The following is a 21184-nucleotide window of genomic DNA, read 5'->3' as shown; positions in this document are numbered from 1 at the left end:
GATCCTCTTGCCTCTACCTCCCAAGGACTGGGATTACAGGTGTCTGCCCTGCCCCTAGCTTTTTAATTTTTTTTTATTAAACACAATAATGGAAGAAGGAGCAATGATTTCTTATCATCACAGATTTCATGGAGAAGAATTGGAAATGTGGGATGTCTGTAAAGAGGGTTAAACTTTAGAAACAAAATTGATATATCATTTTGAAATTAGATACAGTTATCCTTTCATTTTCAGAGAACTCTGTAACTCTCTGAAGGTCTGTATCCATTTTCTTGCCCAAGTCTGTATGCCCTGTAATCCTGTGAGTACACACACACACACACACACACACACACACGAATAGAAAAGGAGAGGGAAAGAAAGGAGAGAGAGAGGAGGGAGGGGGAGTGAGTGTGTGTGTGAGAGAGAGAAGACCAATATTAGCTATGACAGATGCATCACATTGAACCAGAATGAGGCTGCATATTGTTGGATCTGGTTGGAGCTGGCTCTGTGATCTTCATCATGAGCGAAATCTTCATTATGTGCATATTAATAGACCAGCTAGAAGAGACTCTGCTATGAGAAGCTACTAACGCACAGCAGGAAGGACATTATGTGTCCTTCAGTGACCTTTAATTACTCTGTTTTGAGACTCGGAGAAGCTAAGTGAGCGAGACTGGCTGTGTGCATACGGGTACAGAGTCCAGGACTCCTGGAGCCAGCAGTGTGTCAGAGGAGGAAACCCCCACCGACAGATTTTATAGCCCCTTTCCTTCAAAAGCTTAGATGAGCAAGCCTGCTGGTTCTTGTCCTTGGAGAACCTGTTTATACAACATCCTGACTGTTGCCAGGTGAGCGGGTGTACGGCCATGATTCATGGCTGCAGCTGGGACTGGGCTGCCTCTGTGACAGTGTGCAGGGCCCGTCTCTGCCTCTCAAGAAGAGGCCTGAAGTTCTGCTCCTGGGCCTTCACCAACCTCTGCAGTGCTCCTGTCTCAAGCCCTCACAAGGAGACCCCAGTTTCTCTTCTAGAACACAAGAGAGTTCGCCCCTCTCCAAAACTTCTTCAGCTGTGGAACTCTGTTTACACTCATACAACACAATGCCAGAGCAGTGTCTCAAAGGAGGTGAACGGTATTGCTGAGGTTGACAACTGAGGTCAACCTGTGACCTCCACATGTACACACACATCTATACATACATATGCATACTGGCATCACCCACAATGCGCATGCATCTACCAACACGGAACACACACATGAACACACATGCACTCCTCCCGTATTTATTGAATGTCCATTCTGGGTGTGGAGGTACAGCTGTGGGAGTAATAGATACACTCCCCGCCTTAGTGCAGTTTATGGTGCTGTCAGATCACATGTTTAAGATGTGAAAAGCGTAGACCCTCATCACTAGCCTCACTAATCAAATGGCTAGTGAGTTCCTTGGGGCATCTTGTAGAATTTTGGACTGGGTTACTTTCTGTGGCTCCTCTTCCTTTTCCAGCCCAGGGAAAACAGCTGCAGCTAGAGCCTGAAGTAAATTCTGAGCTGTGGGTGCTCATGGGAAATCACCGACCGCAGTCTCTTTGTGTGTTACTGTGTGCACCTGCTCTTAATCCTGGTGCATTTTATGTGGGGTTTATGGAAAGCCAACTTGGTGAATTGTCTCTGCTCCTTTCTATGGTAGGAACTTTCTTTTCATCCCAACACTTAAAGGGCTTTAGCTTTCAAGGGGCTTTTGCCTGTTGTTTCAGACCCTGCATATTCACAATAGGTGCAACATACACATATTATTTTTTTTAAAGATTTGTTATTTTTAAGGTGTGTGTGTCCATGTGGATGCAGGTTCTTTTGGAATCAGAAGAGGACATCAGATTCCCTGGAGCTGGAGTTATAGGTGGTTGTGAACTGCCCAACAAGGGTAGATGCTGGTAACCAAACTAGGGTCCTCTGAAAGAGTATCACATGCTCTTAACCACCAAGCCATCTCTCCAGCCCTTAACATATTTTAGTCATGTTTTTGTTTTCTATATCTATTTTATTCTATTTGTCTTTCTCTGTCTCTCTGTCTGTCTGTCTTTCTCCCTCTGTGTGAGATGACGCATGTGCAAAGGTCAGAGGACAAATTGTAGGAGTCAGTTATTTCTTTCTGCCACGGGGATTCCAGGGATATAACTTGGGGTTTCAGGCGAGGTAGCATGCACCTTTCCCAGCTGAGCCATCTTGCCAGCTTCCATATGTAATTTAAAACTTGTTTTTTTAAAGATATAAAGCATCATTCTAAAACTTAAAAAAAAATCTTTTAACTATGGAACAATTGAAACTTATTCTAGAGGAAGCTGAGATGTGGAAGAAGCTGCTAGCCTTGGGCTCAGCCTCAGTAGCCCTTCACCCATGGCCAGTCTTGCCTCGTCTACATCCTGTCCACTTCCTTCACCTGCATAAATAAATAAATATGTCATAAAGATTTTAGCATGCTTCTCTCAAAGGTAAACATTACTTTTTAGTATCAGCACAATAATTTTCATCATGCTTAAAAATAATATTCGTTTTAGGGCTATTTTCTGGAGGAGAAAAGAAATGGCCTTTTAACATTTGCAGACTTGTTAGCTTTTGCATTTGCACACATGTTAGCTCTTAGATCCTTCTGTGTTTTCTAGCATTTGACCTCAGGCATGTTGGTATTTTCCAAACATGATGTTGTTGGGACTACTCAGAGTTGCATGTTGTGGCTGAGGCTCTGGACTGCTGTCTGTCCCTTGCTCTAAGAGGGACCAGGGGTGCTCCCACCAGCTGGACTCTATTTGCATGTTCGAGGTGATTCCCCAGAGGCCCTTCTAGCTTTTAAAGCTTCTATTCAATCAGCAAATATTTGCCCAGAGTCACAATGTGTCCGTCACTGTTGGCTGCTGCAGTTAATGTGGGAAAGAAGACAGACGAGGCCTAAACCCGTGGCTGCGTGGGGAGCAGGCCACCGATCCGAAGGACACCCAGAGTCACCTAGGTATGGCTGTGGTCATGGGGAGAATGGGCATGAGGAGCTTAACTTCTGGAGGGTTAAGGAAGTCACTCTGGAGGAAGAGACATGTCTGTCTAGCAGTGTGGCAGAGGGAAAAGCCTTGTGAGTGACACGAGGCAAAAGGAGTTGGTAGAAGAATGGAGTAGGGTGGGCCTCATGGTGGATGGAGGTGAGGATGGGGAAGTGGAGAGGAGCCCCTAATTCTGGCCTTCCTCTTCCAGATGGCTCTGGCCCTTGAGGGCTGGGCTCCTGGCTTCCCTGTCCCTCTAAACTCTGGGATAACACATAGCCATGTGAGGCTCATTCCCTGCTGATCCTTCGCTGGCTCAGAGGCAGTGTGGTTGGAGGAGTTCACATTTGGAAAGACAGAGGCAGGAACCTCAGTGCTCACTCCGGATGAACCAGTAACATTTACACAGTAGGGATGTGAGGGCTAAAGGAAATAAGAGTTTCCTTTAGCGTCATAAAAATCACTGTGCGGCAAACATTATCCTCCTTTTCTTTCTTCATGCGCTCCCTTTCAGCCTTCCCTGCATGGTCTAGTGTTATCCCCTAAGGAGCAACCTGCCCCCAGCCCTGCTTCTCAGTAGAGGCCTGGGACCAGGCCCTTTTTTGGACGTCTTTTATTTAGATGACATTTTAATAATTTTTTACTTTTTGTGTCCTTTGAAAATTGAAATAAAGGGGGGCTGGGGTGATGGCTTAATGGTTAAGAAGGTGTTCTGCTTTTGCAGAGGACCAGTTTTCAACATCTGTATTGGGAGGTTCACAACTGCCTGCAATTCTAGCTTCAGGGCATCTGGCACCCTCTTTTAGGTTCTGTGCATACCTGTGCTTACATGTACGGGTACCCCTACACAGATACACGCATATACAGATAACTACAAATAAGTCTCTTAAAACTAATATTAACTTTTTTGAGACTTTCATGCAATATGTTTGTATTCATATTCACCCCTCCCCCAACTCCTCCCTTACCCACCCCCACTTCACTAACACCCAACTCATGTCCTCCTTTATTTAAAAAAACAATCCGGTCCAGCTTGTGCTGCCCAGATATTCTTGGGTGTGGGGCTGTCCCCTGGAGTGTGGCTGACTTACCCGCTGTCACACCCTTAAAGAAAACGGGCCCTCTCAGCAGTTATCAGATACCAATAGCTCCAGCTAGGGGCGGGGCTTCGTATCCACCCCCAAAATAAATCATCGTTAAAAAAAAGTTTACATAAAAATGGTTTAACAACAACAGGCCATGGGACTAAAGGACACTGAGGAAAAGATGGTATTCTGTTCCCACTGAGGAGATTCTCACCAAAGGTTGGGATTGTATCATTCTTTCTTTCTTTTTTTTTTTTTGTTTTTTTCTTTTTTTTGTTTTTCGAGACAGGGTTTCCCTGTAGTTTCTAGAGCCTGTCCTGGAGCTAGCTCTTGTAGACCAGGCTGGCCTCGAACTCAGAGATCCACCTGCCTCTGCCTCCCGAGTGCTGGGATTAAAGGCATGCGCCACCACCGCCCGGCCTTTTTTTTTTTTTTTTTTTTTTTTTGCTTTTTGAGACAGGATTTCTCTGTGTAGCCCTGTCTGCCCTAGAACTTGCTCTGTAGACCAGGTTGACCTCTTTTTCACTCAGTGTATCTCAGGCATCCTTTGATGCACACAGATCCTGCTCTTTGTTGAGATAGTGGTTCACTGTGCAGCCCAAATAGACCTGAACTCACTGTGTAATCCCAATTCTTCTCAAACTCAGGGCAATCCCCCTGCCTCAGACTTCTCAGTGCTGGGATTGTAGGCCTGACTCTGTCCTGGCGTTGTCCTTATCTCCCAGGTGGTGAGCCCCTCTGGCCACCAGTCTTCTGGGCACCTTGCTGCGCTGTGCGTCTCATCAGAGCCCAGTGTCGTCAGCAACCTGTTTTTCAGGAACTGGGTGGGGTCCAGGGCTGGAAGAACAGCTTGTGTTTCCTGGTCTGTGGGGAGTTTCATTGGAGCTTTTCCTTCTCCTCGCAAACTGGGGGTATCTGAATGTCAGCGTGTCGCTCCACCACGAGCCATTAGCAGCCTTAGTCACTGAATGACAACCAATTTCAAGGGTAGCAGCAGCACCCATGCGATCCGGTGCCTAGGGCTCATCACATATCCAAGCTGTTGCCAGAAGCCAAACGCCAGTGCCCCAGATCCTCACGCTACATCACGGCCCAGTTTGTACTGAATAGTGGAAGGCACTGGACGTGTTCCCTCCCTTCTTTAAAAGCCCTTGTGGTAAAAGTGCTCACAATGCAGAGAACCAAGAAGGAGGATGCCTCCTTTTATTCTCCAACATCTCTAATGTGTTTCACTGTTCGCTCCTCAAAAGGGATTAACAATTTGTCATGAATCTTACTGGACTGTATTTTCTTATTTTATAAACTTTGAATGTTTTCAGTAGTTATTATTTTGTGACAATAAATAATTTAAAATGCAAATTAAAGTTTTGTATTTCAAAAAAATTTTCTGGAAATCTGGTAAAAGTCTACAAAAAGGTAATTGGAAAAGTTGGTACAGAGTCCAGTGTGGTGGCATACACCTTTAATCCCAGCACTATGGAGGCAGGATCAGGTGGTTCTCTGTGAGTTCACCTGGTCTACAGAGTGAGTTCCAGTCCAGCTAAGACTACATAGTGAGACCCTGTCTCAAAAAGAAAGAAAGAAGGAAAGAAAGAAAGAAAGAAAGAAAGAAAGAAAGAAAGAAAGAAAGAAAGAAAGAGAAAGAAAGAAAGAAAGAAAGAAAGAAAGAAAGAAAGAGAAAGAAAGGTCGGCGGTGGAGGGGAGTTGACAGATGGTGTAGTTCTGTGGTGTCGACTGAATACTGGGTCAACTCCAGGGAGCGCTCTGCAGAAGCCGCTTGTCTATGACGTCTCAGCCTGGGTCTTGATTTCTTTCTATTTTAAAAGTTACTTCTTTTGCTGGATGTTGGTGGCACACGCCTTTAATCCCAGTACCCGGGAGGCAGAGGTAGGCGGATCTCTGTGAGTTCAGGGCCAGCCTGGTCTATAAGAGCTAGTTTCAGGACAGGCACCAAAGTGGTGTGTGTGTGTGTGTGTGTGTGTGTGTGTGTGTGTGTGTGTGCATGCGCACAGCACCTATACGCCAGCTAGTGAATCACAGTGCCCATGTGGAGGTCAGAAAACTTATAGGACTTATTTCCTTCCTTCCACCATGTAGACCCTGAGGATCAAACTCAGGTCATTGGGCTTGATGACAAGAACTTTATTGGTTGGGCCGTTTCACCAACCCTTGTCCCTATTTTCTGTTTCTAACTCTGTCTCTCTCCCCCGTTTTTTCTTTCTTGTCCTTGTCTTTGTCCCTTTCATGTTTGAGGAGGTCTGAACCCTGTCTCCTCACATCTAACAGACCCTCAGTATGAGGAGCTATCTTAGTGCCAACAGGATTGTCTCTGGTGTGAATGTGCAGTCATACACCAGTGTTTAGCCCCTTTGAACTTCAGTGCCCTCAGCTATGAAGAAGACAGGAAAGAACTCTGTGTTGGTAATTGCCTGTGAATATTACACATTTGAAGGAATTTTCCTGGTGGTCAGAAAAACACTTTTTTTTTCTTTTCCTGCTTCCTGAAGCCTTCATTCATCCTACTGTGTTAGATTTGGACATGGTCCTTTTGAGTTGCAGTTTACTGATGATTCAGGATTTAACTGCAGGATTAAAGGCCAGCTAAGCAGAGTGTGGAGATTCTTTGGGGCTGGAGTCACACCACCCCTGCTTGGCTTTCCAGAAATATTTCATAAATGGACACAGCAGATCGTGTGTCAACCCCACCTCTTTCCCTCAGAGCTCGGCTGCATGGTCAACTCTGCGGTCATAGGACAGTTTCGCTACTAGATGACAGCCAGTGTCAACTTCTCACATTTCAGGCCATGAGGTTAGTGAGGCAGAGTCATCAGAGGAACTAGCATAAGACAGAAACAGTGTTACCTTAGAGGAACTGGCATAAGACAGAAACAGTGTCACCTCAGAGGAACTGGCATAAGACAGAAACAGTGTCACCTCAGTGTAGGGTTTCATGACAAACTTCCTCTGGCATCTTTGTGAGAATTAGAAATGGATATGCCATTGGAAAAAATGGGGTATGAAGGTTCTTCCCAATGAGGATGGTGGACCAGGACTTCTATCGATAGAAGTGGGCAATCGATGCTTTCTCCAGGGGGTGAGCAGCCCCAGCCCATGCCAGGTCCAGTATGACCAGGAGATGCCAAATTGGCCTTCTACCCCCTTGCTTCTGCTGCTCAGGCACCCAGGGCTGGGCACAGCCTGCTTAATTGTAAGTGGGTGTCCATTATTAGTGCTTTATTTGTGAGACTTATATTCTTTTTCTCATTTCCTGCCTTCTCCTAGCCTCCAGAACCAAGTCATGGAGAACCTACCAGGAAGCTTCCTCAGGGTGTTGTCTATGGTGTGGTGCGCAGATCGGATCCCAACCAACAGAAGGAAATGGTCGTGTATGGCTGGTCCACCAATCAGCTGAAAGAAGAGATGAACTACATCAAAGATGTGCGCTACTTGGGGATGCTTTGTTTTTCTGTCCTTTGAAGCAGCTAGGAGGGTGGGGTCGGAAGCGTGGATGGGAATGTTAAGTAGGCATTTTGAAAGTCTTATTTGGATTGGAAATGTTTCTCTGTTTCCTTGTGGTGATGCTAAAGGGATGGGTATAATTCTTCAACAAGCTTCTCTTGGGTGGCTGTTCCTTACAGGTCATGAGAGCTAGGGCTTCTGCTGGGTGTGGCCTGGAGGCTCTTGGGTGGCTTTGCATAAGATACCAGACACATATGATGTATGTGTTTGGGCAACTGTATAAGTGTGGGTGTTACTGGCTACTCATAAGAGAACTGCCAACTCAGAAGGAAATGCATCTTCTCTGGAGATGAAATGTAGAGGTGGGGGGTTCTGGGCAGGGCACAACTGGGCTCTGGGTCTAGTTTTTTGTATTTCTTTGTATGTTTTCTTTCTTTAGCCTCAATATTGTCTCTCATATATATATATATATATATATATATACACACACACGTATATACACACATATATACATATATGTGAAATTATTTTTATGTCACACACATACACATACACACACACACATATTTCCAGATGTATTTCCACATCTGGAGATATATATCTCCAGATGTGGAAATACATCTGGAAATTTTTTGACGTTGCCCTGCTCCCATTAGACTTTGCCTTACATGGCTTCTTGACCAGGGTTGGTCACATACCCCTCCTACACCAATCACTGATAGGGAGCATAGGCAGACTTGGAAGGTTCACACCAATGATTTGGGTTGAAATAAATGTTGGGAAGTCAACTAAAATAGACAAAGTACAGTCTATGTAAATCACTGAAATTTATTTGTATTTAATGTATTGTAGTAGGGAGGCCGCTTGTTCATTTCCCGACTGCCCAGACTCCCGAAATAATCACACAGAAACTGTATTAATTAAATCACTTCTTGGCCAATTACTTAAGCGTATTGCTAGCTAGTTCTTACATCTAGAATTAACCCATCTCCATTATTTATATTTTACCACGAGGCTCATGGCTTACCAGCAAGGTTTCGGTGCATCTGTCTCTGGCGATGACTCCATGGCTTCTCTCTGACTCTGCCTTCCTTCTTCCCAGCATTCAGTTTAGTTTTCCCCACCTACCTCTGTTCTTCTCTGTGCAGGCCTAGGACAGTTTTTTTTATTAACCAATGATAGTCACAGCATACAGAGGGGAATCCCACATCAGTGTGCTGTCTTGTGTCTGTTAAGTTGAGAAAGTTTGGGAGAAGAAAACAATTGGCCATTGTGTCACCATTTAGCCTGTCCTGGATGTTGACATTTTGGGGTCATTTTCTTTGAACACTTTGATGGCTGTCTATTTCTTTTTGTGTTACCCAGTGTCCCCTCTGTCCAAATGAGTCTGACTGATGCTGTTAAGCTCAAACCAGATTAGTTAGAGGAGAGAAGAAATGAACTGCTTTGGTACCCATGGGCTCCAAACATGGACCCATAGCTCAGTGCCAGAGGAAGCAAATGTCTACACGGGGCTGGAGAAGTTCCCCAGACCTGTGAGCTCATTGCTTCTGTATCAGATCCAGGTTCTTCTTAGTGTGACCTTCTGTCCTCTCTAGGCCTCCGTTTATGCATCTATAGGTGGCTCTCATCCCTGAGGTCAAAACCACTGGCCTTGTGAGTCTCATTTGATTTGGGACAGATGATGTGCAAAGCCACATTGCCTTAGATATCGTATGAGTTATTTTGTTTTTTTTTGTTTTTTATAACAAATTCATGGGCTGGGAGATGATACAGTCCATAAAGTGCCTACTGCACATGCATGAGGATCTGAGACTTCAGCCCCCTAGTATCCATGAAAAAGTGTGTGGTCGGTGGCATCTGTAACTCTGGCACTGGTTAGAAATGCGATGATCCCGGGAGCTCACTGTCCAGCCTGTGTAGCTGAATAGATGACCTCCAAGTTCAGTGAGAGACCCTACCTCAAAAAATAAGGTAGAGAATGACCAAGGAAGATACCTAATGTTAACTTCTGACCTCCATACATGTATACACATATATATGTACACACACCCATACACATACATGCATCACTCACAAGAACAGGTACAAGCACACATACATATATGTGCATGTGCACATAAACACACACATACATACACAGTGTATCACAACCACCAGTCTTGAACACCCAGTTATCTGACCTCCCAAAGATTGTTTCTTTAATCATGCAGAATGTTGGATTCCAGATTGTTATTTTTAAATATAACTTATTTTTATTTTATGTGCATTGGTGTTTTGCCTGCATTTATATCTGTTGGAGGGTGTCAGAAGCCATGGAACTGGTGTTATAGACAGGTGTGAGCTGTGATTTGGAATTGAACCCAGGTCCTCTGGAAGAGTAGCCAGTGCTCTTAACTGCTGAGCCATCTCTCCAGCACCCAGACTGCTTTTTAAACAATGCAGACTTTGTCAAGGAACTATTTAGACCTTCTTCATCTATATGCTCCTGAGAGCTTGGGATTGCTTTAGAGGTAAAACTTCTAAGTAGAACCCAGGCTCCCAAATTGTTGAAGACAAATACAGCAGGTCCAGGCTAATCCTCAGCTCTAAATGACATATGCTGAAATCACAGAGCTGGTTCTATCCCCAAATTCCCACGCTCCACTGTGATTTGCAATACAAAGTTAATTTCTAGGTCCCACCTTCAACGACTGGTTTTAGGTCCATCCCAGCCTCCTCATTCCTCAGTGTGTTTATGAGTTTGTTGCTCCTGATGGGAGACACCCTGGCCTTATTGGCTTCCTACACTGTTCAGTGAGAGCAACACCCAGCTCAAGATTCTGCCCGTTCACCTCTGGTGACAGCATAAGCGCCAGCTAGGGTTATTTGTAAATGGAGACTGCTCATTCATTTCTGGCTGCCAAGACCTGAATAATCATACAAAAATAATATTAATTATAACACTATTTGGCTTATTAGCTCAGGCTTCTTATTGGCTAACTCTTACATCTTAGATTAACCTATTTCTATTATTCTGTTAATCCATGTATCACCATGATGCTGTGACCTATGGGTAAGGTTCTGGTATCTGACTCCTTTCATCAGCTATATGGCATCTCACTGACTCTGCCTACTCTCTCTCTCTCTTTCTCTCTGTTCTGATTTTCCACCTAGCTTTACTCTGCTAAGCCATTGGCCCAAACAATTTTATTCATTGACCAATAAAAGCAACACATACACAGAAGAATATCCCACATCAGTTACTGACCCCCTAGAATGAAGGGTCATGCTTTGAGCCTCAATTTTCCAGTTGTTTGTGGTCAATGGCAAGAAAGTAGACTATTAAAACTCTGCTGTGTAGGGTCTGGAGAGGTGGCTTAGGGGTTAAGAGTTCCTACTGCTGAGGATCCAGATTTGATTCCCAGAACCCACCCATGTCAGGCAGCTCACAAGTGTCTGTAACTCTAGTTCTGGGAGACCTACACCTTCTGGCTTCCTCTGGAACCAGCACGGACTCTCTCTCTCTGTGCGTGTCTCTGTCTTTGTCTCTGTCTGTCTGTCTGTCTGTCTCTGTCTCTGTCTCTCTCTCTCTCACACACACACACACACACACTTAAAAAATAAATTAAATCTTTAAAAAAAAACACCTCATTTAGAGAATGCTTGAGGTCTTGGCTCCTCTTCTAACTTTCCATCAATATCCATTCTAAACCAAAATGTAGCTCAGTGTTAGAGTTCTTGCCTAGCATGCTTGAGGCCTTGAGTTCAAATCCCTAGTATAAGAAAGAGAAAACAAAACCTTCAAAGCAAAACAAGGTGTTTCTCACACAAATATACCTTCAGTATCAAATCTTCCAGTACCATTCTTAAATATTAGCACTAAAACAAAAAGGCTTCCCTTCAGCCATTTGTAAGTTAGACAGCCTGGAGGAAGCTTGTAGTGTAAATCGGCGGGGCTGCGTCCCGCCACCCGCCGCCGGCTAGCTTTACCCAAAATAATTACACGGAAACTGTATTCTTTTAAACACTGCCTGGCCCATAGTTTTAGCCTCTTATTGGCTAATTCTCATATCTTGCTTTAACCCATATTTAGTAATTTATATAGCACCACGAGGTGTGGCTTACCAGGAGAGATCTTAACCTGCATCCATCTCGGAGAGGAGCAGCATGGAGACTCACTATGGCGAATCCTGAAGCGTCTCCCCCACTCTACTTCCTTGTTCCCATAATTCTGTTCTGTCTACTCCACCTACCTAATTTTCTGTTCTTAAAGGGCCAAGGCAGTTTTCTTTATTAATTAACCAATGAAAGAAACATAGACAGATAACTCTCCTCCATCATTTCCCCTTTTTCTGTTTAAACAAAAAAGAAAGGCTTCCACTTTAACATAGTAAAATTACATGTAACAAAACAGTTATCAAGCAAGAATTACAGTTACAATATTTAGATCTATTTTATCTTTTATCATAACTAAGGAAAGCTATAACTATCTATTTATTCTTCAACTCCATCAAAGACTCCAGAAGGATATAATGCTACCTAAGTAAACAAGAAGTAAGTAACTTTTAAACTCTAGAAAAGACAGAGACAACTCGCTGCCTGGACAGTCACCCAAAGTTCCTCTGTACGGTTGGGGCATCCATCTTCGGCCTTCAGGCCCATAGTGTCCAGCAGACATTTCCATGAAGCAGGAAATTTCAAAGACAGTTCAGTCACTTTCTGCTGTGTCCTGCAGAATGTCTCGAAGACTCTTTCATGAATCAGGAACCCCGAAAGACCATCTCACCTTTAGGCAAGTTCAGCAGTCCTCTCTCTGCGGGTTCTTTGTGTCCAGTCTATGCAACAGTCCAGGCAAGAGCAGTTTCTTGCCCAAATGGCTAACAAACTCCATAAGTAGCCTCTTCGATGCCCATCTTCCTCTCGAAGTAGATTGGTGCTGCCAGGAGCAGACGTGTCTCATTGTCATGAAAAACCCTAAGTTATTAAAACATTAAATGCCATATTCTGCAGTCTTTGAAAGATATGAAGAATGTCTATCTAACTGAAATATATCTCTACATATCTAGAAAATCTAATAACATGACTACAAGCTTAACTATTATCAATGATTATCCATTAACAACCTATATTTCCTAATAATACATTACATTCTTTAAAATGAACTACAATCACAATAGCTTAATCAAGATCAGAAATACATATACATATAACAAAATTGACCTTAAAATCTATACCAATGCAAATTCATATCTATATCATCTCCCCCTTTAAATGTAAAAGAACATTTATAAGCAATATTTGGGAAAATGGGCGCAGTTTTTTCTCTCCAAACTGCTTCCTGCTGAATGGGGGCGCTGTTATTTAGGTCTTTCATGGTGTAACCTGTGTGCTAGGTTCATCTCAGTCGGCAGTTGAGCGAAGTAATTTTTTGAAGATGTTCACAGCAACCTTTCAGGAGGGCGTGGTCTATCATACCATATTGGGATAGAAGCAATCCACAGAGTCTCGTCCTCTGTGAAAACAAAAGAAGAAACTCTTTTCCAAAGCATCATGTTCTTAGATCCAAATCCTGAAGTCATACCATTAAAATGTCCATTCTGGTCTAGACTGGCAGCCCATATAATGAAATGTCTCTCTGTACTTAGCTCCTTTACAGTCAAAAAAATCAAAGAAAACACAACAAAATACATAATCCAGACTCTCTGTGAATTTTCCATTTTTACGTGGCTTATTTTTACTCTATCACTTTACTTCTTTTAATCTATAACTATCTGTACTCTGTCTCTTTAAAGACTTTAACTTTTTTTTTTAAGGCATTAACTTTATTCTCTATATTTTCTTTTTCTCTCTTTTAAGCCTACGTGAGCCATTTAAAGGCCTTCTATGTCTGAATCTTTTCTATTGTGAATCTGTAATTTTTTACTATCCAGGAGCATTTCTTAAAAGGTTAACCACTTCTTAAAATAATACGGTACTGCCTGTTTACAGCCAAGTCTAAACCTTAACTGCGCTGTTATCATGGTAATTACGATAGTTCCTGCCTGAGGTCAGCACAGTTTAGCATGGCGGAGCAGAGCCAGAGCTGCTATAGCCTCAGTCATTTGGTGTCCCTGAGCTGCACACAGTTACAGGTACACAGCAGTCCACATTGGAGCTGCACTCAGCAGTTTAATTTTGATACTGAGCGTGCAGCACAGAAACTCTTTTAATCCAAGTTACAGCCAAATCAGATGCGCAGAGCACTGCGCAGACTGAAAACACCTCTCTCTCTATGGCGGCAGGAATCCGCAAACGCTGTCCCGCTCGCCTAAGCCTGATTCCGCCATCTGCCCAGGTGCAGGAAGGGAGCAGTGAGCCATTGGCATGGTCTCAGAGAACTTTCTTTCCGATACCAAGCAGGCAAGGTTTTTAAGTGGATTTAGCACCACGTTGGAGCGCCAATCTGTAGTGTAAATCGGCGGGGCTGCGTCCCGCCACCCGCCGCCGGCTAGCTTTACCCAAAATAATTACACGGAAACTGTATTCTTTTAAACACTGCCTGGCCCATAGTTTTAGCCTCTTATTGGCTAATTCTCATATCTTGCTTTAACCCATATTTAGTAATTTATATAGCACCACGAGGTGTGGCTTACCAGGAGAGATCTTAACCTGCATCCATCTCGGAGAGGAGCAGCATGGAGACTCACTATGGCGAATCCTGAAGCGTCTCCCCCACTCTACTTCCTTGTTCCCATAATTCTGTTCTGTCTACTCCACCTACCTAATTTTCTGTTCTTAAAGGGCCAAGGCAGTTTTCTTTATTAATTAACCAATGAAAGAAACATAGACAGATAACTCTCCTCCATCAGAAGCTGCCTCCATGCCTTATCTGTTGGGGACTCCGAGAATGTTTCCAAACATCTAAAGACACCATAGGATGGGAAAACAGGGTAGTGTATCAGCTTCCCACTTGACACTCCTCTGATAGTCACCCCAGTCCAGACTTGCATAGTGTTTGTACGAGTGCGGGGTGGGGACCACTTTCCTCTCTGTTACCCTGTGTGTGTTCTGTTGATAATTACTGAGAAACTGACATCTGAATTCCTGGCCCCTTCAGGCCTCACGTTTTTCCACCTTGCATTCTAGACATTTAATTGCTTTTTGGCATTTGGAACACAGAGAGAGAAAATGAGAGGTTGCTGCTTGCTTTGGATTGTTTTCATCCTTGTAGCTATGTGTTTACAGTCAATTAGTTAAAAACTTCCTGCTTGTAAAAACATGGGATGGAAGGGGTAAACTTGGTTCACACAGTGATTGAGGGTGATGGGTGAGTTTTAACAAAGTGGTTGTTCTTCAGTTTATTGCTCGGATAACTTAATGTTTATGAGTCCTTATCCTCATTGACATACACATTATCTGGATAGCTTAGTGTTTATTAGTCCTTTTCCTCATTATATACACATTATCATCTGGATCATTTCCATGGTTTCTAACTAGATGTTGAAAGTGTCCTTGCACTGAATTTGCTGCAGGTCTTATTCTTAAAATTTTTTTGTGGGTCTTTCTCTTATTAAGAAAGTCTCCGGTGTCTTTTGTGAAACTATTGTAACTTGATGTCTCACTAGTGGTCTTGTGACTGCAGGTGAGGGCCACTTTGGAGAAAGTGAGGAAGCGGATGTACGGAGACTACGACGAGATGAGGCAGAAGATACGCCAGCTCACCCAGGACCTGTCGGTAAGTCCGGGCCTCCGCAGCACCGTGGCCGTGAGAGAATGGCAGGGCTTGGCACCAGTGCCCAGTGGCCTGGAGATGTTTAAATAGTGCATTCTCCTTAGGAATGGAGAAGTTATACTTTAAACTAACTGAGAGGACATTTTCTCAAGTTGTAGATTGAACTTTATTCTTCAAAGGAGAAGGTCTAATAATCTTCCTCTTAGTTGCATTACAAGAGCGGAGCACACTCTTAGCTGCTGAGCCATCTCTCCAGTCCCTACCCAGATCGGTTCTAGTTAATGGCCTGCTTTACTTATTTGAAAGATGAAGTCTTGTGTAGTCCAGGGTGGTTTCAACCTCGCACAAACTTGAACTCATTCTGTTTCCACCTCCCCAGTGAAGGGATTATAGGTGTGCACCACCATGCCTGGTTTACAGGGTGATGAGGACCAAACCCCATCATTGTGCCTGCTCTACCAACCAAGCCACAGTCCCACCCCTCAAATTCCATCTTTAAGATAAGCCCCACATATACAAAATGATGTACAGATGAATTAATTTTTTTAGCATCATTTGTAATAGTTAAAAAAATACACACCAAGAAAAAGGAAGTGTGTTCTCTCTTTCCTGGCTAGCTCTTTACCAACTAAGCTGGCTCCCTGGCCCCGGATGTTGGTTTGTAATCTGTAGTTTTACCGTAAATACTACTGAAGCAGGTAAAGCTGCTCCCAGGAACTTCCCCCCTTCCTGGAGTCTGTGGGGTGTGGGTTGATCTTGAGTGACTGTCTTCCTCTCTCCAGGTTTCCCACGCTCGGCAGGACTACCTAGACAGTCACATCCAAGCGCAGTTATCAGCCCTGGATAACTTCAATGCCATGAACTCAGCCTTGGCGTTGGACTCTGTTGGCCTGCAGGTATCCCTCTGTTTCCCCTTGGCTGGGGACCTTCTCTTTAGAGGGCAGTGAACTTAATCAGGAGTGGGGCCTGTGTGTAGAAATGTCACAGACTGTCCCATGGCCAGTCATGGTCCTTTAGTCACAGGTGTGATAAACGCAGTTTCTGTCAGGTGGGGAGGAAGTCGGAGAAAATGCTTCTAGCAGAAATGCTGAGGCTCTGTCAGGTGCCATGTCAACAGGGTTTTGGGGTCAGCTCCGGGATGGAGATGTCCTTGCTCTGTAGGTACCTAAATGGTCCTCTGTATTTATGCAACACATCAGCTACCTTCTCCTTGTAGCTTGGGTGCTTCAAGAAGTCCCACTTGGTTGCAGAGAAGACATCTTTATCCAATGACAAAATGCAGCTTCTCGTGGGAAGTAGCGCTCACAGGAAGCACTCTTTCTTGACTTAGAAATGATTTTATGTTGAAAAGAGTACCGTGTGTTCCAGAGAATGAAGACATTCTTAAAAGACAGACATTCTTAATTAAGACCTATTACCAGAATTTGGCTCTGAGCTAACCATTAAGGGATTTCCAGTCTTTGCTCTTCCAACCAAGGGGTTTTCTGCCTAGCATGCAAGTTCATCTGAAGATGTTCAGAGCAAACCCTTGGTCTTGCTTTCCAAATACACAATCATTTCTGTCATCCCCCGAGTTTATTTGGCTTATCTTTTTTGTCCTCTTAAATGGTCAGCCCACTTATTTCTAATCCTTTCTGGTACTGTGTAAATAGTTTTGTGGATAAGCAAACAGACCACCATACTGGGCTCCTTCATTTCCCACAGATCTTAGTATTCACAAGCCTTAGCTGATAGAGCCCCAGCAGCAACAAAGCTTGGCCAGCTTCCAGCAGTGGGTGGGGCAGGGCTGTGTTTGGGTTTGTCTGGGATGCCCATTTCTGGTTGGGCTGCAGTCCCAGGCTTTTCCTGGCTCCCTTTTGTGTATGCCAGCTTCCACCTGGCCTCAGGCCAAGCCCCTGATTTACTCAGGAGCCCTTTGTTCCCTTCCTCCTATCTTGAAGGGGGATTGCCAAGGCCTTCTTTCTTTCCCTTTTGGAAACATTTTTATTCCCCCGCCTACCAGAGAGGACCTTGCCCCACCTGAGCTTAGGCCTGCTTCTATCTGCACTGTCTCTGGGGATTTCTCCCCCAGAAAAACAATATATTTCTAAGCAAATTCTTCTCATGCATTGTTTAGTTGACAATCTAGGCATTTACCTCATTGGTCACTTATTAGAACAAGGTTATCTCCAACCCAAGGACCCTTAGTCTCTTAATCCTGGGCTGCCAACAGAGCCATGCAACTAGAAGGTTACACCATCGGTCATATCTGAAGGTCACTGGCTTCTTACTTGTGCAAGATCCCAGCCTCTTCCACTTGTCCTTTCTACCCGTGTTTGTCATTATTGACAGAGACCAGACTCTCGGCTTCAGTTCTTAGAAAGGCAGAGCTGGGCAGACTGTAGAGGTGGGGTCCAAACCCTGACTCCTGTGGATACACTGAGGCCACAGAGATCAACGACATGAAGTGTCTAGTTAATGGCAGAGACAGGATTAGACAAATCTGGTCTCTTAGTCAAGGCTAAGTGTTTGTGCATCCATTTTCTCCCAGAAGGACTTGCACATTAGACTAGATGTCTTCTGCAGCCCCTGGAATCTTTCAACGGCTTCAGTGTTTCCTTTGGTAACTTTTTGCCTCTAGTGACAGTTTCTAAAGTGGTTCAAGTGGGCTTAGGTATGTTGCTGTCCAACGAGGAGTGGTGGAGAATCTTCAGAGACCATCCATCCGTCAGAGGACAGAGGAGAGGGGCCTGCCACCTTGTAGGCGGACTTCCTCTGTTCTGCTAGTCAGCTCTGTCTCACCAGTCAGATCTCAAATAACCACACAGAAACTTATCAATTATAACTGCTCAGCCAATAGCGTAGGCTTGTTACTAACTAGCTTTTACAGCTTAAATTAACTCATATTTCTTGTCTACATTCTGCCATGTGTAGGTACTGTTTTTCATCATGGCATGTTCATCTCCTGCTTCCTCTGTATATGGCTGGTAACTCCCTTCCTTCCCCACCCTCTCCCCCAACACACACCACAAGTGCTGCCTAACCTCAACCTGCCTAGTTATTGGCCGGCAGCTGTTTTATTGAACCAATCAGAAGGTGCCTTGGCAAAGACACATCTTCACAGCAAGCAAAAAGCTTATTGTTATAGCACCATCCACACCAGGTTCTGAGTCTCACATCCCGAAGTTGCAGATAAAGCCCACACCCCATGTCCAATGTGGAGAGTACAGGATTATGGGAATCATTTCTCTCCGATTAAATAGAAACAGAAGCAACAAATCACAGCATTATTAGTTTAATAAGTTCTGACCACACAAGTGTCCTGGAGCAGCAGTCAACAGCATTTTCCCGATACATGGAATCATGGAGCTCAGGCTGGCTTCAAACTCACTATGTAGCCCAGGGGGACCTTGAATTTGACCTTCCTGATTCTACTTGTTAAGTGCTATGATTACAGGCCTGAGCCACCACATGTCCGTCACGTATGCAGTGCTGGGAGTGGACCCTGGACTGTATGCGTGCTGGGTTCCCTAGTTTGCTTTCTGTCGCCTTGATAAAACACCCTGACCATAAGCAGCTTGGGGAGGGAAGGGTTTATTTAGACCTGGAGGCAGGGGCTGAAGCAGAGACTATGGAGGAGCTCTGCTTACTGGTTGCTCTGCCTGTTACTTACGTTACTCCTGCCCAGGGGCAGCACAGCCCACAGTGTGCTGTGCATCCTCACATTGATGATCCATCAAGAAAATTATACCACAGGCTTGCCCACAAGCCAGTCTGAAGGAGGCATTTTCTCAATCAAGATTCCCCTTTCCTAGATGACCCTGGCTTGTGTCGAGCTGACTTACCAGCACACGATCATCTGAACCACATCTGCGGCCCCCTTAACAGGCTCTTGACACTTGTCAGGCAAAGTTGTTGACTTTATCTCTAGTCTATAAAACACTTTGGTTTTGTTTATTTTACCGTGGAAATACAGAAAAGACAGGGAAACAACAAAATAGAAATAAATCTCAATTCTGTTATGTAGTAAAAGGTATCATGGTTTGGGTTTATGTGTGGGATTGGCCTGTGTTTATTACTTTACACATGCTCCCCTCGTGTGAAATGATACTATTATGAGCATTTTCCCTGAGAAAGATCCCAATTAATCCATCTTCCCATCCTAAGCAGTGGCAAGCTAATGGCCCACAGCTGTTGGGGATGGTCAAGAAGGCTGTGTTCCACTAAACCACAGTGGGATAGGCCCCAGCCACTGTAGGAACCCCTGGTCCATGACCTGGGAGCTGCTGCAGCATAACCCTTAGTGGGGTGACACGCCTGTGGGTTCTCATACCACTTGATCTGGGTTTTTAATTTTCACCCAAATAGAAAACCCTTGTGGATGTGACCTTGGAAAACAGCAACATCAAGGATCAAATCAGACATCTGCAGCAGACCTATGAAGCATCCATGGACAAGCTGCGGGAGAAGCAGAGGCAGTTAGAGGCTGCGCAGATGGAAAACCAGCTGCTGAAAATGAAGGTACAGCAACTGGCCTGTTCCCACTGACCTCTCGCTCCTCTCTTTAATTTTCCATCTCCGTTTCTCCATTCTCTTTCTCATTAGTCTTCCTTACCCACAGCCATGGTCTGAAGGTGGCAGGAAGGTGTCTGCCTCCTTGGGGGGTTGCCTAGAGTTGGGGTGCTGCACAGATATTGGAGGCATGCCTTTCTTAGCCTACAGTGTCAAGAAAGGGTGTAGGCTCACAAGCCCCTCCTCCAATACTGTGGTTTTCAAGCTGTGTTCTGTGCAGCCTTAAGTTGTTCTGTGCATCATGTATAACTTATTGCCTAAGCCAGAGTGTGCTAGTGACGGGTGGAGATGCTGATAACTCAGTTAGGAAAACCGTCTGGCAGTGCGTCCTTCCCTGCATCCACCACGCTGCACTGCAGACTCTGTCGTTCGCCTCTGGGGTCCTGCTATTACAGCCACCCTGGGGTCAGGCTTGGGCAGAATACCTTAGCCCCTCTTTGCTTTCCCTTCAAATAAGGCAACTCTTTCATTTTTTTAAATTATGTATCTATGTATGTATCTGAGTGTGGTTTGTATACCTGAGTGCAGTGCCCACAGATTCCCCCAGAGCTGGAGTTACAGGCGATTGTGAGTCACCTGATGTGGGAACGGAGAAGCGAACTCGGGTCCTCTGGAAGACCAGAGAGTGCCGTCTCTCCAGCCCCAGGCCATTCTTTCTGTTTGACAGTTTTATACATTCTTTTTCTCTCTAGGAGTTACTTTGTTTTTTTTTTTAATTTTTTTTATTTATTTTTATTATGTATACAATATTCTGTCTGTGTGTATGCCTGAAGGCCAGAAGAGGGCACCAGACCTCATTACAGATGGTTGCCATGTGGTTGCTGGGAATTGAACTCAGGACCTTTGGAAGAGCAGGCAATGCTCTTAACCGCTGAGCCATCTCTCCAAACCCCCCTTAGGAGTTACTTTGAAAATTAAAAAAGATTGTTGTGAAGGAAGTCAGAAATTCCTGAATGGAACCTTTGTGGGCCTATTCAGTCCACAAGCACTTATTGAGCACACACCGTTTGGGTCTGCCCACTCTCTTGCTGTCTGCTCTGGGGTGGTAGGTCACCAGGCATGGCTAGGTAGCCTGACAGTCCAGGTCCCTTGTGTCCAGCCTACAGTGACCTGTTTTAGAGACCGATGCTGAATTTGGTCTTGACCACTGGAGCTCAAAAGGTTTTTCTCCACTCTTCCTTTTGCTTTATCCTTCAAACTAAGAATGAAAGAGGTTGCAGGAACTCCAGGTGCCTCACGTGACTGGAGTGCAGCTTGAACAGGTCTCAGGCAGAGCCCTTTTCCATGGCACTTGTGCGGTAGAAAGGAGTGTGGGGTTGGACCTGCGTTCTAAGTTAATAACGTTTGCTCGTGAATTTCCATCCTGTGGCTTCTCAATGCCGA

At 44.6% G+C, this 21184-nt stretch overlaps 1 protein-coding gene across 2 annotated transcripts in view; it reads left to right on the top strand.

The window, feature by feature from the left end:
- LOC119809731 (myocardial zonula adherens protein) overlaps positions 1-21184 on the top strand; it is a 97278-nt gene that overhangs the window by 21830 nt on the left and 54264 nt on the right. For both annotated transcript variants that reach the window (XM_038322799.2, XM_038322800.2), the window contains exons 3-6: positions 7381-7536; positions 15161-15253; positions 16033-16146; positions 19598-19750. In XM_038322799.2, coding sequence (XP_038178727.1) covers positions 7381-7536; positions 15161-15253; positions 16033-16146; positions 19598-19750 — 516 coding nt within the window. The remainder of the gene's footprint in view (positions 1-7380; positions 7537-15160; positions 15254-16032; positions 16147-19597; positions 19751-21184) is intronic.

Source organism: Arvicola amphibius, chromosome 3 (genome assembly GCF_903992535.2).
Source record: "Arvicola amphibius chromosome 3, mArvAmp1.2, whole genome shotgun sequence".
Lineage (NCBI taxonomy): Eukaryota > Metazoa > Chordata > Mammalia > Rodentia > Cricetidae > Arvicola > Arvicola amphibius.
The sequence above is the reverse complement of the archived record's forward strand: the minus strand, read 5'-3'. Positions and strand labels throughout refer to the sequence as shown.